Below are 13,242 nucleotides of genomic sequence, written 5' to 3'. Positions count from 1 at the left end.
ATTGAGTGTCTATTATTTGTTAAGCATTTTACGTATATGAATTCATTTCATTTTTAATTGTTACAGAGATTAGTAGTTCATTTTGCTTATTAACAAACTATTATGTTTGGCACAAAACTGAGGCACAGAGAGTTAAAAAAACCCACCCAAGGGAGAAAACAGCAGAGCTGGTATTCAAACCCAGGAATTCTGGTTCCAGGGGCCAGCTCTTGTAAGCCCTAGGTCTGAGGTTGGCAAAGTAAGGCCTATGGGCTAAATCTGGCCCCAGTGCCTATTTTTGTAAATTTTTATTAGTACTCGTCCATGCCCCTTTGTCTGCGTATTGTTAGGGTCACTTTGTACAACCACGGCAAACCCATGTGGTTGCAGCAGATACTATGGTTCCCAGGGCCTGAAATGTTTACTGCTCAGCCCTTTGCAGATAAAGATCACTGACCCATGGTTTAGGTCTTGCAACCCAAGAAATGGCAGTCTTTCCCAATGCAGAGAAAATGATCACTGAGCAGGCCATTGTGGCGCAGTTGGTACAGGTTCCAGGCATAGAGGCTGGGACTTGGTCCCTGCTCAACCCCCGTCTGGCTGTGTGGCCCTGAGCAAGTGACTCAGCCTAGCTCAGCCAGGGCTTGATCTTCCTTCAGATGGGAATGCAAGCTTCCCTGTCAGGGCTGCCCGAGGGTTGCCTGGGGACTGTGTGTGAGGCACGTAGCATATTTTGATTGGCCAACAAAGGAGGGTTTTCTCATTTAATAAGATTTCCCTTGAACTTCCTTTAAAGAGTTGTACTCTGCTGTTCCTTCCCTATTCTAGAACCTAACATAAGGTGGCCTTCAGTTCAGCATGAATGGCAGGCTTGGATATCTTTGAGTGTATGTATTGCTACTTCCCATGTCCTGCAGAGCCCATTGGAACTTCTGAGGCCTTGTCACTTGAACTCATGAGAACCACTTAGAAGCCAACAGGTTCCGGGAATCTTACTTTTTGTTAGTTGGATCTCATAGTCCACCACCAGGAGTTGTGGAGGGGATCCCGGGAGCACTCCCCATCAGTAGAAGGTGCTTTAGATGCTCCCCGTCTGCTGTTGTGAAGCAGTGATGCCCTGACACATCGCCATTCTGGGTCTGTTTTCCAGAGAAAGGTGACTTCCTGGCCTTGGACCTCGGGGGAACCAATTTCCGGGTCCTGCTGGTGCGTGTGCGAAACGGGAAGCGACGTGGCGTGGAGATGCACAACAAGATCTACTCTATCCCACAGGAGATCATGCATGGCACTGGGGATGAGGTAAGGCAGGGTGGCACCTCTGGTAGAGGACCCACTTCTCACCGGGGAGGACAGTGCTGTCTCTTCTCACCCATGGTTCTGGTGAAGGCTATGTGGGCCAGGGCCATGTCCTGGTCTTTCCTCAGGTCTGTGCCTGAGCTTGCATTCCTTCTGTGTGTGGCCCTCGAATTTGTGCTCAGACCCTGGGGGGGCAGTGTGCCCTGGCCTGGGCACCCTCCCTCAGAGCCCACCTTCTCCCTGCAGCTCTTTGACCACATTGTCCAGTGCATCGCTGACTTCCTTGAGTACATGGGCATGAAGGGTGTGTCACTGCCTCTGGGCTTCACCTTCTCTTTCCCCTGCCAGCAGAACAGCCTGGATGAGGTAACGGTGCCTTCTTGGACAGCTCTCCTTTGCTGACTCTAAACCAGCCAGGGTTTGGAGCAGGGGAGAAAGTTGAGCTGAGTGGGAGAAAGAAGGGCATAAGTGACCAGTAGTGAGGAGGGACCTGCTGAGTAAGTCAGAGCTGGTGTAGGTCTAGTAGGAAACAATCTTTGGGATGATGCCAATCACAGTATTAACTATACTTTTTAGGCACTCTATGCCAGGACCATGCTAGGCTTCCTGTGTGCGCTCTCTCATTTAACCCTCACAGCAACCATATAACGTAGGTGTTCACATACCCATTTTGCAGAAAGGAAAACAGCGTCTCTACAGAGGTACCAAGTACCTTGCACCAGATAAAGCTTAGGAGTGGCCAGGCCAAGATGTGAAGTCTCTTTGCCTGATGCCTGAGCCCATGCTCTTGATTATGCTCAACTGCTCCTCAGGCACTTGTTTTAGGACCAGGACATTTCATTCTTCTCCTGTGGTTTAGATGCCCTGGCACTTCTCTAGTCTCCCCTTTGCTTTTCATTCTCTTTCAATTTGCCTTGGATGAATGAAGCAGGTGGTTGCAGATCTGGCGCTCCCAGTTCTGGATGTGGGTGTGTTGAGAAGCGTAGGAGACCTGCATAGGTTATGGTTGGGCTTGACCTGGTTCAGTGACTGGTAAATTAGATGTCAGAATGCTATAATGTTGTTATTTAAGCAGTTGTTCCTTTGTCTCAGTTGGTCTAGAAGCTTATATGCGTGCTACAAGTGGACACTGCTGTGGACGGAGTTGCCGGGTACAAAAGACATGGTTCCTGCTTTAGGTGATTACAGACCAACTGGGCTGGTGAAGGGAGCTCAGAAAAGCAAGAGCTGCTATTTGGAGTGTGGCACCAGTGGGATGCCAGAGCCCTGAGGATGTGCCGTGTGATGTTAAACTGAGCTTATACTTGGAAAGCATGAGGAATACTTGGATCATCCAAGTCAGAAGGAGTTGATGGGGAAGAAAGGTGGGCAGGCCAGGCAGGAGAAGGGCATGCAGGTGTGACAAGTCACAGGTACTGTGAGCTGGCCCAGTGGTAAGAAAAGCCAACATTGCCCACAAGGTCCCTGGCACAGCAGCCCATGTTGTTCAGCTGAGTTCTGTAAATGCTTCCTTTTCCTCCCCTCTGGGAGCTAAATATACCAGATGTACTAGTACAGTTAAGGTTTAGGACCTCCTGCAAAGAAAAAACCCTGCCTAACCCAGTGTTTCCAAATATATATCAATCAACATTTGTTCAATGTTGCTTTCAGCTCTTCTTTTCTTTTTTTTTCCTCCAGTTTTGAGGTGACATGTAACAGAATGTAAGTTTAATATGTATGGCATAATGATTTGACTTATTTAACCTAGATCGTGAAATGATCTTCACAATGTTTCAGTAATGTCCATCATATCATATAGATTTAAGAAAATAGCAAAGGAAAAAAAATATTTTTTCCCTTGTGATGAGAACTCTTAGGATATACTCTCTTAACAACTTTCAGATATGCCAGAGTAGTTTAGCTGTCGGCACCTTGCTGTGCAGTACATACATCCCCAGTACTTACTTGTCTTATAACTGGAAGCTTGTACCTTTTGACCCCTTCCTCCAATTCCCTCTCTATAAGCTTTCTAATTCCTTTGCCTCAGCATATTATTTTTTTCCGTGTCAGTGTACTGGGATTTCAACCTTCTCATTTGCATCAGTTTCCCAAAGGGAATTATCAAGCATGTGGATAAATAGTTTTGTGATATTTAATGAAACATTACTTATTATAACAGAGACATTTGAAATAAATCTAATGGTTCAACAGTCAAGCAATAGTTAATAAATTATGAGCCATTTACTGCCTCATAGCTGCAACTAGCTAGCTTTTTAAAAGAAATTTCAGTGATATGGGAAAATACTGGTGTTAAAACTAAAAGCTTTTAAGAAAAATATTATCTCTGAAGAAACATACCAAAAATATGATTAATAGGAAGATAAAAATATAACACTCCAGTATATATACATCTACACTTTCCTACTGAAATATTTTTAAGCACACACATCTTGCTCTTCATGTCAATATGTATTTTTCTTTATATATTTATCAGGTGGCCCCAAGACACATTAGCTGTTTCTTCCTGAACTGTAGGATTCTAGGTCATTGTATTAGTTTTATTCTCTGTGTTCTAAGTTTCTGCAAGGAGCATGTATTCAGTCTAGAACTGTAAAAAGTCAGAGCAGTAAGGCAGAAGCCAGATTCTGTTGTTCTATCTTATCTCTAAGCAGGCTTCTGTTCTGGTGAGGTCATCCTGTTACGGGAAAATCAGGTGCTGAGGCCCAGAAGTCTTCAGCTGCCTTGACTGACTGGTGGCCTGGGGCAAGTCTCCCTGGCGCTCGGGGTTCAAGTAACCACTTGGAATGTTACTTGAACATTCTGTAAACTTGAGAGTGCCAAATAGAAAATTCTGTCAAGAGATGTGAAGCTAGTTTGTACACAATAAAGTTCAGTGGAGATAAGCACACAGTTGTTTGGATGGAGGTATGTAGACCAGAGCACTGACTGGCATAGTACTTGTACTTGGTTTTTCCAAATCTCCTGGGATCTGAACACAGTGTGACATATCCCAGTTGACTTGTGATACCAGACTCCTGGGCCATGAAATGCCAGGCTGGTGAGCATGAGCAGTTGAGCAAGGCCTGCAGAAGCCATGAAAGTGAGTGGAAAGCAAGCACATAGCCCTTTTATGGATTCTGGTCACACAGGAATGGGCTAGGAGTTCTTGACACTTGTTCTCTGCTGGGCTGCAGCAGCTAAGAGGGAACCAGGAAACATTCTTGAGAAAGTTCTCCCACATTCAAAGTCACTAGGTATCTGCTCCCAGAGGGCCCTGTGACACAGCGAAGGGCCATGTTAAAGGTGAGAGGCCTTTGGTGGCTCTGAGGAGCCTGGAGTGCTTCCCTTACTGGGTGGTGGTGAAGCCAGATGTCATCCCAACTAAGGGATGTTCACTCCACAATGGAGTTTGGAAATGAAGAGATATACTCCAACCCTTTTGATGTAAATAAATGGCTTTTCTCAGTGAAATAAATAAGTATATAGAACTCAAGTCACAGGCAGGGGCAGTGGTGTGGTGCTTACAGGCCCAGCCATTACTGTCGGTGGGCCTGTGGTGAGTTCGCCCCTCCCGCAAGCTGTGGGCCCTGGGTGAGTCACTCCAGAGCTGCAGTTACCTATAAAAGGGGCGTGATAGATAAATATTTCACCAGTTTGCTGTGAGGATTAAATGATGGAGCCGCATGCATGGTCAGTGCTCAATAAATCCAAGTAAGTGAAACAGGTTAAGACTCCTTTGTGGATGAGATGATCAGTCTTGAAAGGGAATCTGTATGACTTGTGAGGTTGAGAACTAGAGGCACAGCCTGTGCCCTGGGAGAAACCTGGGAGCCCTTCTCTGAGATCCTCATCTATGCTCATGTGTGATTTTTAGAGCATTCTCCTCAAGTGGACTAAAGGCTTCAAGGCGTCCGGCTGCGAGGGCGAGGATGTGGTCACCCTGCTGAAGGAAGCCATCCACCGGCGAGAGGTGGGAGAGACGTGGCATGAGGCCCAAACTGGTCTGGTTCGGAAAGGGTGGGAGATGTTGAGCACATTTGCATTGGTTAGGGGGAAAATTAACTCAGTCCCTCAGCAATGACTGCATGTCCACTGCGTGTCCAGCCCTGCCATTGACCCTGGGGACTCAGGAATGACCGCAAACTCTCATACTATGTAAACAAACCTGTAGGCCCATGCCAGGTGGAGTAGAGCTGTGATGAAGGATGAAGTGGGGCAAGGACAGAGTGAGTGGGCTGGGGAAGGGCACTCTTTTAAATAGCACAACCAGCGAGGTTGCTCTGAGGAAGTGGCATTGTTCAGAGACCTGATGAAAATAGAATGAGTCGTGTGTATAAGATGGTCTGATAAACGCACATAAATCTCCCTTGCGAGCATCTGAAGGGAGAATATTGCAGTTCCTCTGTGGACTAGGGGGTCTGCTTTTGCCCTCCTAGGAGTTTGACCTGGATGTGGTTGCTGTGGTGAATGACACAGTCGGGACTATGATGACCTGTGGCTATGAAGACCCTCACTGTGAAGTCGGCCTCATTGTGGGTGAGGCCCCAGGCTGTCCTTGCTGCGCTGTGACCCACAGCTTGGGGTGGGCGGGAGGATGGGGCTGGATGAGGCCCTGACCTCATGTGATTGGCAGGCACAGGCAGCAATGCCTGCTACATGGAGGAGATGCGGAACGTGGAGCTGGTGGACGGTGACGAGGGGCAGATGTGTGTCAACATGGAGTGGGGGGCCTTTGGGGACAATGGATGCCTAGACGACTTCCGCACAGAGTTTGATGTGGCCGTGGATGAGCTTTCTCTCAACCCTGGCAAACAGAAGTAGGTACCTGAGTGTGTGTGGCCCTGGCACGTGTCCCCAGAATTGGAGGGTGATGAGTGAGCAGATCCTCCACCACAACAAATCCCAGGGCACTCATTCACTTGAGATGCTAATAGAAGAGATTTCCTTGGAAAGGGTTTCTTGTCAAATACATCCGGAAAGTTCTGGGTTAAATCCTTTTTCCCTTTTGGACTATGATGCTTTCAAAGTTCAGTTGGGAAAACAAATCACAACAGTTAGAAGTTGCCAGGAGAATATCCTACAGGGAATGGGTCACATAGGTTTTAGAGACCGAAAGGGGACACTGAGGAACACAGAGTTAATGTAAGAAGCGGCCCCCACTACCCCGACTGAGAACAGGTCAGAGAGTGTTCAAATCTGGGTTACGGAAAGTGAAGAAAAACAGACAGTTGAGCCACTGGCTGCTGCCAGGGTGCAGAAGTGTAGTCCTCTCAGGCAGCACCCACAGGGACAGGAAGCTGCCCGGAACAAGCTCTTCCTCCTCCTTCATCCAGCTGCTGTGTGGCGCCCCCTATTGTCAGGACTGGATGAGGCGCCAGCCCCAGCATCATGAAGCCCCTAGTATGTGGGGTGGGGTGGGGCAGCTCTGAGCCAAGAAACAGTAGTGTAAGATTGAGCACACTTCATGTTAGGAAGATGTATGTAGTGTCTTCTGGGGATTAATCAGAGACCATAGTTCTGCAGAATATACTTTGTCAAGAACAGAGGTCACAGGCTAAAAGGCCTCAGAGGCCATACAGGTTTATGTATTCATTAAAGGGAAGGGGCAAGATAAGATGGAGTGGCTATGGGGTTTTGGTTGGACCTGGTGACCAACTTTTCTAGAGGCAGTGTGCAGAGCCAAAAGACCCTCATGCCACTTTTAGCTGTGGCAGGACAGGGTCTCCAGCTGGCACTAGTTATTGAAGTGATACTGATTAGGTTGCAGAGAAATCATGCTAAATGCCTAGTACAGTTAAGGATTGAGACTCGGCATCCTACCCTTTTCCTGGAAGTGTGGTGGGGTTTGGGTATGGATTCCTTCTTGAATTGGGAATAAGCCTTGGAAAGGAGACGAGCCCAGAAGGTGGGGTCAATCTCGAGGACTCCCCTGGGACTGGCAGTGTGGTCAGTTCTGATGAAGGCTGTGGTGTGTGCACACCAGAAATCCTGCCCGAATCAATCAAGTAGCATTTCTTTTCCCACATGGGGAATTTGCATGCCCCTACCTTCTAATGCATTGGCCATCTCAGCACATCCCACCGCCTTCCTACTTAACCTCTACAAACCTTACCCACGTTAACAGGTTCGAAAAAATGATCAGTGGCATGTACTTGGGTGAGATTGTCCGAAACATCCTCATTGATTTTACCAAGCGTGGGCTGCTCTTCCGTGGCCGCATCTCAGAGCGGCTCAAGACAAGGGGAATCTTTGAAACCAAGTTCCTGTCTCAGATTGAGAGGTAAGAATTTAGGTCCCACTGTAGGGTGGGACCATATCCTCCTTCACATGGACAGACTGAAGGATTTCCATAGCTCAAGTAAGATCAGGGCATGTCTTACCTAAGGGTCATTTTAGTAGCAAACACATTATATCTATAGTGCTTATGTAAAGTACCTTACGGATGCTGGTATTTTAAGGACAAATACCTAGCATTCTCGTGAATAATCATGCTGAGCTGGCATGAGCCCATGAAAAAATGTCATATTGTTGGGTTTTAGACTAACCATCAAAGGTAGAAAGATACCTGCTCATAGGCATAAATTGGAATACGCAGAGGAAGGTAATCTTTTAAAGCATTTATGCTCAGAGGGAGGGTTCTTACCTGTCAGCTACAGTAACAGGGCAACCAGGATTGCATGACAGCAGTGCAGAAATACGCTGTGCAGCCGCTCACCAGGCAAGGCCTCCGGTCTCATGGTGGAAAAGTCTGCCTCATGAGAACAGTGAATTTCAGAGCCCCTTGAAAATGAATGCTGTGCATTCCTCACAGGCTGTGTAGAAAAACAGGAATTGGACAACTGATATGAGTGGGGCCCTAGGGCATTTATCTATACTGGTGAATAGAAAGAATATGTTCTAGTTGGCATGTCTGTGTGCAAGAAGATGATTCCAGGCTTCTAAAATAGTTCCCTTTATACAATAGGATTTCTTTCTCCTTACAATTTTATTTCCATTTTTTCTGTAAATAGTACACCAGTAGATCTGAAACCAACCTGGGTCGGGGGCAGGGGTCGAAATAGAGCAGGGATCTAATGTGGGGGGCTGGTACTTGTCCTGCTGACTCATGAACACCAGTGAGAAAATGGCTATGAAGAGCTTTGCTGCATACAAGCATTATCACTGTCTTTATTATTTCCAAATGAGTGGCATGCATTGACAGTGATTTTCCTTCCATTTTGAGTGTCAGTTTTGTAGTTGCAGTGCCCTACCTTGCCTGGGCAAAGTGGAACAGGGAGCTGTTTCTTCTAAGTGTTGCTCTCACACTCAGGAAGAGTCTCTGTGGTCCAGTGGGACAAACACGGGGCCCTGAACTTTGTTCAAGAACAGGAGCCACCTCTCAGGGCAGTGGCCTTTCTGCCCTGTTGCCAGATGGCTAGGTCCCCAAGGAACCTCTCCTAATAAAGGAGCTGGTCCCTGGGGTGGCAGGCCACCAGCCCCTCTTCCGTGTGACTGACCGCTTGCTGTCTCCCTCTCGCCTCAGCGACTGCCTGGCCCTGCTGCAGGTCCGCGCCATCCTGCACCACTTGGGGCTCGAGGGCACCTGTGACGACAGCATCATCGTGAAGGAGGTGTGCACTGTGGTGGCGCGGCGAGCAGCCCAGCTTTGTGGCGCAGGCATGGCCGCCGTGGTGGACAAAATACGAGAAAACCGGGGGCTGGACACTCTCAAAGTGACAGTGGGCGTGGATGGGACTCTCTACAAGCTACATCCTCAGTGAGTGCCTGACCTCCACTCCCCCGTCCATCTTTCTCCCTCCATCTCTCTGTTCTTCCTTGCTTTCCCTTCTGCCTTATTTTACAGCAAATTATCAGACATTCCGAAGAGTGTATATAATGATATAAAGTGTTTATTTTGACTTAGAGATTGACAACCAGAAGTAGGCCTGCGTTGTACTGAGCGTGGAAGCCCCCCTGAGTCCCTCCCCAGTCACACCCTCCCCTCTTCCCTGGAGGAGGAAGTCGATGGCGGCTCAGTCCCTTGCTCCCTTTTGTATGTCTGTATATGTTAGTTCTGCCTGGTTTTGGACTTGCCATCCTGGGGACTCATGTAGCCTCTCTTCTTTGTGACTGGCTTTCCCCAGACAGCGTCTATGGTTTTGAGACGCATCCATGTGGACGTTTGCAATTGTCGGTCATTAATTTTCAGGGCTGGGCAGTGTACTGTAGTTCATCCTATGGCTAATGGATATTTGGATTATTTCTAGTTATAAACAGTGCTCCTGTGAACATTCTAGTAAACAAAGTGGAATTCTGGAGCAGGATTTCTTTCTACAATCTAGAGTGAGGGCTGGCAGATTACAGCCATAACTGTTTTTGTAAATACGGTTTATTGGAACACAGCCCCACACACTTGTTTATGCATTGTCTGGGGCTGCTCTAAAGCTGGCGCACAAAGCTGAGAGCATATCTACCATCTGGCACTTTATAGAAAAAGTGCCATGTCATTGCCTCCTCCTAAGTATAAAAGTGCTAAATTCTCTTTTCTTTTAATTATTTTCTTATCTTTCTCCATCTCTGCTCCTTTCTCTCTTCTCATCAACCATTTATCTTCTCACTTCTTCATTCATTTGCATATGGTTTGAATAAATGACTTTGAAGTCAGAGCTCCAATTTCTTTCCCCTGGAAGCTTTTCAGCTCAAAGTTAAAAGAGCAGAGCTGTGTGCCTGGCCTGGGTGGTGGTAAGTGGGATGGAGTGAGGATAGGGTGACCCCTCAAATGACTTGTTGCCTGCTCTCACCGTGATTGGTTCAAGGAGTTGAGAGACTTGCCCAGAGTCTGTAATTAGTGAAAAGAGTGGCCCTTGAAGAAGTTGTAAGGCCTTTTCCTTGGTGATCAGTATCTCTGAAAATAGGAGTGTCAGTGTCAGATGAGGACTTGGGTGGCAGGAGCTGAGCTATTGGTTTCACAGATGGGGCCGGCCATTCTGACCCTGCTGTGCTGGGGCAGATGATGACAGTCCCTTTCTCTAGCCCCATATCAAAATGATCTGTCCCATCGTGAAGTCCCATCTAAGCCTGCTCCTTTTATCTTTAATGGCATTTTGAGCTAGACGTGAATCCATACTCTCGGAAAATAGAATGTGTGGGGCTTTGTCCTTCCCTCCAGACCTTATCAACATACTTGCAGCTTCCATGACTTCTCTTTCCCTGATTAGTTTTAAGAACACAACTCCCCAGAATCTCAGACAGTTGTCCCACAGTTGAATCTTAGCTCCTTACTTGCCTAGTGTGGCATAGATTTTGGGCAGATGGCCAGCCTCTCCAAGCCTCGTTTTCCGATACACAGTACACAGTAAGTGTCTAATATGTGGCAGCTTGTCAACCTCTTCACCACTTTAACCACTCCTGGGCTTCCAGCCTCACTTCTTACAGTCTCATCTTTGAGGACACAAGTCAGTCATGACTAAGGTCTTCTTTCTGTGTTCTCCTCCCAACCTCTCCAGCTTCGCCAAGGTGATGCATGAGACTGTAAAGGACCTGGCTCCGAGATGTGATGTGTCCTTCCTGGAGTCAGAGGACGGCAGTGGGAAGGGTGCAGCTCTCATCACTGCTGTGGCCTGCCGCATCCGTGAGGCTGGACAGCGATAAAGTCTGTGGGAAGAGACTACCTTTGCTTCCCCCTGTTCCCTGCTTTAAGTTATCAGATGCCGTCCCTTGTGTCACAGACAGATCCCTTGGCTTTCCCTTGGCAGAGAGGACCCTGTCGCTTGGGGTTTTGTCTCTTCATACTCACTGGAGAGTTAGGTGCCCAGGCCTTGTCCCTCCTGAGATAAATACAATTGGAAGTAAGGATTTGTCCACACTTGTCACAACCATTCCCATTGTTTCTTAAAACTGAAAACAAATTTTAAACTTTAGTAGACCCCCTGGCCAAATTCCATGTCCCTGTAGAATCCCTATAGGATGGGGACACTAAATGAAAAGATACCATTGCTTCACCTTGGACCCAGACATTTCTAGATGGATAGCATCCCCCAGCATGGAGGTTGGTACTGTTTCACCTCTCAGTTCTGGGGGGTCTCCACTAACTTGAGCCTGGTTCTCCCACAGGCAGAACGTGGGTAGTGGGGAGAGGCAGCAGTGGAGGGAAATCCATGGAGTCCATGGGTGGCCATGTGGCTGCCCCTCTTCAGTCTCAGCTTCGAGCATTTGCCTGGTGGGCTCCTATGGATGTTGTCCCTGGAAGCAAAGCATACTGAGTTGGAGCAAGCAAAACGGAAGCCCCAAGTTGATACATCCTGTGAATGGGCTTGTTTTCACATCTCCTCGTGGGTTCATGAGTTATCCATGAGCAATGGACCTTTGGGAGACGGACTTTTTTGGTCTGTTTTTAAATTTTTTTCCTGAGGAAGTGGAAACAACTGTATTTTCATCTTAATTTATGTTTGAAATGTATTTAGTTCATGAACTACATTTGCTCCCTCATCTTGATACTGTATGTAATGTATTTATATGTTAATTTGTTATGTATATAGACACACAAGGTTTCCTCATTAGTAGATGAGTATAGTTAAAGGATAGAAGGTGAGATACGGACTGGTTACTAGAAATACCTCATTCGCCTGCAGGAAGAGAAGGGAAGCCTCTTCAGGGTGAGTGAGTGAGTGGGCAAGCAGCTCTTCCTGGCTCCTTTCCCTGCAGAATGAGAGAGGCAGGGCCTGTGCCCTGAAGAAGCCACAGCATCTATGGCTACTCTGTCTGGAGATTGCGCTGGGACAATATCACATTAGATGCTAACCAAAGGAGATGGCAATCTTTTCAAACAGACTCATTGTTTAGGAAACTACATCCTTAGGGCTGTCAGTAGTATTTTAAATCTCTAACAAGACAAAGGAAGCTACCAAAAACATTTTTAAAAGTTGTGTTTAACTCTTGATAGCAAAACCAAACCAAAACAATCGAACAAACAAAACCTCAGGGACAACACTTTCGGTGGATTTGTGACCTCCTCACAAAATCGGTTTGTTTTCTAAATGTCTTACAAGAAGCCTTTGTTTTCCATGTCCGGTGTGTACCGGCTTCTCTAGGCTGAGCTGTTTTTATACATGGTAGGTATTTATTTCAAACATCTGGGGATGGGAGTGGCATAAAGCCTTCCAGACCCTACTTTCAAGAGAGTGCAGTTGATTCTGAATCTGAAAGCCCACTTGCCCTAAAATACACACATACCCACACACATCAAGCCTGAATACTAAACGATAGAGGAAATGCCTTGTGGCACTATTGAATATGATGCAAGGATTCAAACAAATATGGTAAGATGCGACAAAAGCACCCAATTTTTACACATTCATCAAACTTGTACTGAGAAGAGTGTCTAGATTTAGGTATGCCTAAGAAATAGATAGAAATTTTAACTTTTAAACTTGAAAAAGAAGCACCGTCTGTGAAATTGCACATTTTCTTAAAGGTAGAGTTGTATGTATGACTATTAAAGGTGTGTTGCTGGTTTCCAAAAAGGAATGCTGGAAAATGCATTTGAATGTTGGTCTTCCCACAATTAGGTGACAGTTCCTCGGTGACGCTGCTTTGCCTGATATAAATACACTGAATCTCCACCTTTGACTGGGATGTACTGCATAAGTGGATCTCAAATCCTCAAGCACTCAGTCTAGTGAAGATGTTGTCATGCACAATAAAGAACTAGTTGAATTAACTATGTAATGTTAAGTACTATTAATAAATTTTAACGTTTTTCAAAATACTCAGTGTGTGATTCATGAGCGTTTTCAAGAGTGCAGTCATGTTTGGGGTGTAATTAGTGTTTTCTGGCCAGTCTGAACAACTGATGGGTGTCTCAATTTTGACTGCATGTGCTTGCATGGCGTCCAGCCAAGACCTGGCCTTGACTGCAGGTATTTCTCTTCCCAGAAATTTAGTCTTAATGGAACTGGAAGAGCTATGGCTTTTCCTAGGCTGTCTTTGAGCCTTTAGATTTCAAGCACC

At 46.6% G+C, this 13,242-nt stretch overlaps 1 protein-coding gene across 3 annotated transcripts in view; it reads left to right on the top strand.

Moving 5' to 3' along the window:
- HK2 (hexokinase 2) overlaps nt 1–13,000 on the top strand; it is a 55,213-nt gene extending 42,213 nt beyond the window's left edge. For all 3 annotated transcript variants that reach the window (XM_036930646.2, XM_036930645.2, XM_036930647.2), the window contains exons 11-18: nt 1,130–1,278; nt 1,522–1,641; nt 5,129–5,224; nt 5,691–5,790; nt 5,888–6,071; nt 7,379–7,534; nt 8,777–9,010; nt 10,740–13,000. In XM_036930646.2, coding sequence (XP_036786541.2) covers nt 1,130–1,278; nt 1,522–1,641; nt 5,129–5,224; nt 5,691–5,790; nt 5,888–6,071; nt 7,379–7,534; nt 8,777–9,010; nt 10,740–10,884 — 1,184 coding nt within the window. In that variant the 3' untranslated portion in view covers nt 10,885–13,000. The remainder of the gene's footprint in view (nt 1–1,129; nt 1,279–1,521; nt 1,642–5,128; nt 5,225–5,690; nt 5,791–5,887; nt 6,072–7,378; nt 7,535–8,776; nt 9,011–10,739) is intronic.
- Nucleotides 13,001–13,242: the final 242 nt, after the last annotated feature.

The sequence above is a fragment of the Manis pentadactyla genome, chromosome 2, assembly GCF_030020395.1.
Source record: "Manis pentadactyla isolate mManPen7 chromosome 2, mManPen7.hap1, whole genome shotgun sequence".
In the NCBI taxonomy this organism is placed as follows: domain Eukaryota; kingdom Metazoa; phylum Chordata; class Mammalia; order Pholidota; family Manidae; genus Manis; species Manis pentadactyla.
The sequence above is the reverse complement of the archived record's forward strand: the minus strand, read 5'-3'. Positions and strand labels throughout refer to the sequence as shown.